Raw genomic sequence first — 3349 nt, forward strand, 5'->3', positions numbered from 1 at the left:
GTGTCAAAGTAGTCTTCATTGAGGTGACATCTGAATAAAGATTTAAAAGAGGGGAAAGGATAGAATGAATATATGTTGATCTGAAAGTATAGTTTGGGTTTGCATTCACTTTAGAGGAAAGTGAAGGAGTTTACGTCCACCTTGCAGGAGTGAAGTGGACTGTACTAAGTACTTTGATGGACACAAAGTTAGTTTCTGCCCTCACAGAACTTCATGACAAACTAACAATCTTGGAAATAACAGAGCAACAAAAATGGCAAACACAGGACACTAATTTTGACCTATTCCAGTTTTGATCCCTTTTCATTCGGGAAATGACAGGTTAATGATTAGTCTTTATTTTCCACTCATCCTCCACATTTGCTCCTTCTTGGAGAACAGATTACACAGTGAAATGAAGACAGGTTATGACAGTGGGTTCACAGTAGATGATCAGGAATGGTGGGTCAGATAAATGGAAAGAAAGGTTGAATTTACAAAAGGGGCTGATGATTTGGAAGAAAGGCTTGTATCTTCATTAGTCTTCCTTCTTGACAATCAGTAATTTTCAGTATCTGAAGCAAATCTCTCATTAGTACTCTCTGCCTCTCAGGTATGGCAACAGCACTAGGAACTATGCTGTTGGGGTTGGTGATTACCATACTCTGGTACCAGAGGAGTTTGAGGAAGAAATTGGAGTTCAACAGATCGTGATTCATCGGGAGTATCGACCCGACAGCAGTGATTATGACATAGCCCTGGTTAGATTACAAGGACCACAAGAGCAGTGTGCCAGATTCAGCAGCCACGTTTTGCCAGCCTGTTTACCATTCTGGAGAGAGAGGCCACAGAAAACAGCATCCAACTGTTACATAACAGGATGGGGTGACACAGGTAAGGCACAATCAAAAAAAAAAAGCAGGGACCTTTCTGTGTCTGGTATTATCCACATATTTGGGTGTGCAATGGGCAGGAAGATCTTAAATGGGTTCACTTATTTGGAGAAATTCTGCTTAGTGTGAAATGCATGCATGTAATTGAGACTTATATTCTGGAGGTATTGTTGGTTCTAATGAGAACTAGCATAAACTGAGAACTCAGTTTAATTCAGTGAAGTAGACATGAATTGATGTGCCAGTGTGAAACCAGCATGAATGCATTCTATGCTTTTTGATATACAGAATTCAAATATGAATGCCTGCACAAATGTGCTTTCTTTAGGTCACCTTACTCTACAGATCCATAGATGTTATTCATTATTCCTCAGACAATTCAGTACTGAGAAGTAAATTTGTAAAGGTTAAGACTGTGTCAACATTAAAAATACCAGTCATTGCTCATTTTAAACTACACTAATGCCACAACAGGGATATTATTTTCATGACTATTATATGCTCTGTAACTGTTAAATGTGATGGTTATCCGGAATGCCACTCATCAGATGTTTGGTCTGAGTAGGACGAGCCTATTCAAGAACACTACAACAAGCAGCCATTCCCTTACTTCCTAAGAGGTTTTGTGAAGAACGTTATAAGGGTCGGTTTACAGGGAGAATGCTCTGTGCTGGAAACCTCCATGAACACAAACGCGTGGACAGCTGCCAGGGAGACAGCGGAGGACCACTCATGTGTGAACGGCCCGGAGAGAGCTGGGTGGTGTATGGGGTGACCTCCTGGGGGTATGGCTGTGGAGTCAAGGATTCTCCTGGTGTTTATACCAAAGTCTCAGCCTTTGTACCTTGGATAAAAAGTGTCACCAAACTGTAATTCTTCAGGGAAACTTCAAAGCAGTATTTAAACAGATGGAAAACGTTGAACCCCCACTATTAGCACTCAGCAGAGATGACAACAAATGGGGCGATCCATGTTTTTGCTTTGTGTTGTGGTAAAAAATTGTGCACCCCGTTGCTTTTGAGAATTTGTGAACATTTTCAGAGACCTCAGTGTAGTGGAAGTGACAATCCTTAAATGAACTTTGTTGTCTATCCTCATTTCACTGGAGTGACTTATTCTAAGCCTAATCTATCCCTGTTTCTCAGAAATCATTCTATGTTGATTTCACAAAAGATAATTTTTACAACTGAATTGAGAACCCCTTATAATTTAATCAGTGGTGTCTGAATTCATATTAAATACCCACATTTGACATAAATGCGTTACCCTTTACTACACTCATAAGAGTGGCATATTTATGCTTAGATCTTTTCAAAATACTTGACAGGAAATCATCTTCTCTGTAGCCTTTGCCAAGTGAGGAAATCAATGGTTAAGGAATTCCACTACTAACTTTTAGGCCTGAATAGGAGTAGTAAGCCTCAAGGACATTTGCCTGTCACAATATATTCTCAAAGTGATCTGATATTTGGAAACAAGTATCCTTGTTGAGTATCAAGTGCTTCAGAAACCATAAGATAAAAATACTTTCTACCTACAGTGTATAAACTAGCAAGATTTGAAAGGATTTCTGGTAAAATGCCAGTTGGAAATACAACCTAGTTTATCCAACACATTAACGTATCTACTATATTTGCTTTTAACAAGCACTTCAGATTTAACTTAGAATTAAATGTTAACTCTTCCTTAGTTAGCATCATAGTCCACGTTCCCCGACCATGATGTAAGAGTGCCACCTACTGACACTTCCCTGTAACTGACTTATACCTGCAGGTTTCCCCAAGACCAACCTGATACAATTCAATCTTAAAATATACTAGTCAAAATGCTTTCCTGGCCTATACATTGAAAAGTTCTAGTAACTTTTCAATTGTTTTAATGCATACAGCAGTTATAACATATGCCAGGGACCGCATTCGGCAGCTTTGAACATCACTGACAAGTTGCAAAAGGCCAGTAGGATCTCACAGTAGCAGCCCTTGTTTTCAAATAGGGGAAAACAGGCTTGCCTCAATGTGAGTCCAGTTGGTGAAACACTGATTCCAAACTCCACAAAAAGGAGTCCCAATGCTGGATTTTTTCCCCATGGTTCTCCCACCTAAAGGACTGGTTTCTCTATGGCTATTTCTCTGAGTTAAGGGATAGCTGCTTAACTATGCACCTTTACAGAACATTCTTAGCAGTAATGCTCAAGTTTAAAAGGCACATTCAAGATACTTCAATGTCATAGATCCTTCCCCAGGTCCCAAGTAGCATAAATATAGGTAAAAGGTTAGCATGAACTTTCGGATGGTTTTAAGTAATCCTCTTGAATGCCAGTCATTAAAGGACTTTACCCTTCTACATCAAATTATATCCTTTTCACAAATCCCCATTTCTGTAATAACTGGTGCAAATCTAAAGGTGCTTTATAGTTTTACTATTTTGCAGATTTGAAATGCTGCATATAATGCAGAAGAGCATTAAAAACTTTTGTA

At 39.1% G+C, this 3349-nt stretch overlaps 1 protein-coding gene and 1 long non-coding RNA gene across 2 annotated transcripts in view; both read left to right on the forward strand.

The window, feature by feature from the left end:
• The window catches only part of LOC105501449 (neurotrypsin-like), a 47106-nt gene extending 44976 nt beyond the window's left edge, over positions 1-2130 (forward strand). Inside the window, exons 6-7 of the mRNA XM_011927425.1 lie at positions 593-873; positions 1438-2130. Coding sequence (XP_011782815.1) covers positions 593-873; positions 1438-1745 — 589 coding nt within the window. The 3' untranslated portion in view covers positions 1746-2130. The remainder of the gene's footprint in view (positions 1-592; positions 874-1437) is intronic.
• A 514-nt stretch (positions 2131-2644) lies between these two features.
• The window catches only part of LOC105501411, a 1807-nt gene continuing 1102 nt past the window's right edge, over positions 2645-3349 (forward strand). Inside the window, exon 1 of the long non-coding RNA XR_001000188.1 lies at positions 2645-3275. This is a non-coding gene — a long non-coding RNA (uncharacterized LOC105501411). The remainder of the gene's footprint in view (positions 3276-3349) is intronic.

The sequence above is a fragment of the Colobus angolensis genome, unplaced genomic scaffold, assembly GCF_000951035.1.
Source record: "Colobus angolensis palliatus isolate OR3802 unplaced genomic scaffold, Cang.pa_1.0 Scaffold71, whole genome shotgun sequence".
In the NCBI taxonomy this organism is placed as follows: Eukaryota; Metazoa; Chordata; class Mammalia; order Primates; family Cercopithecidae; genus Colobus; species Colobus angolensis.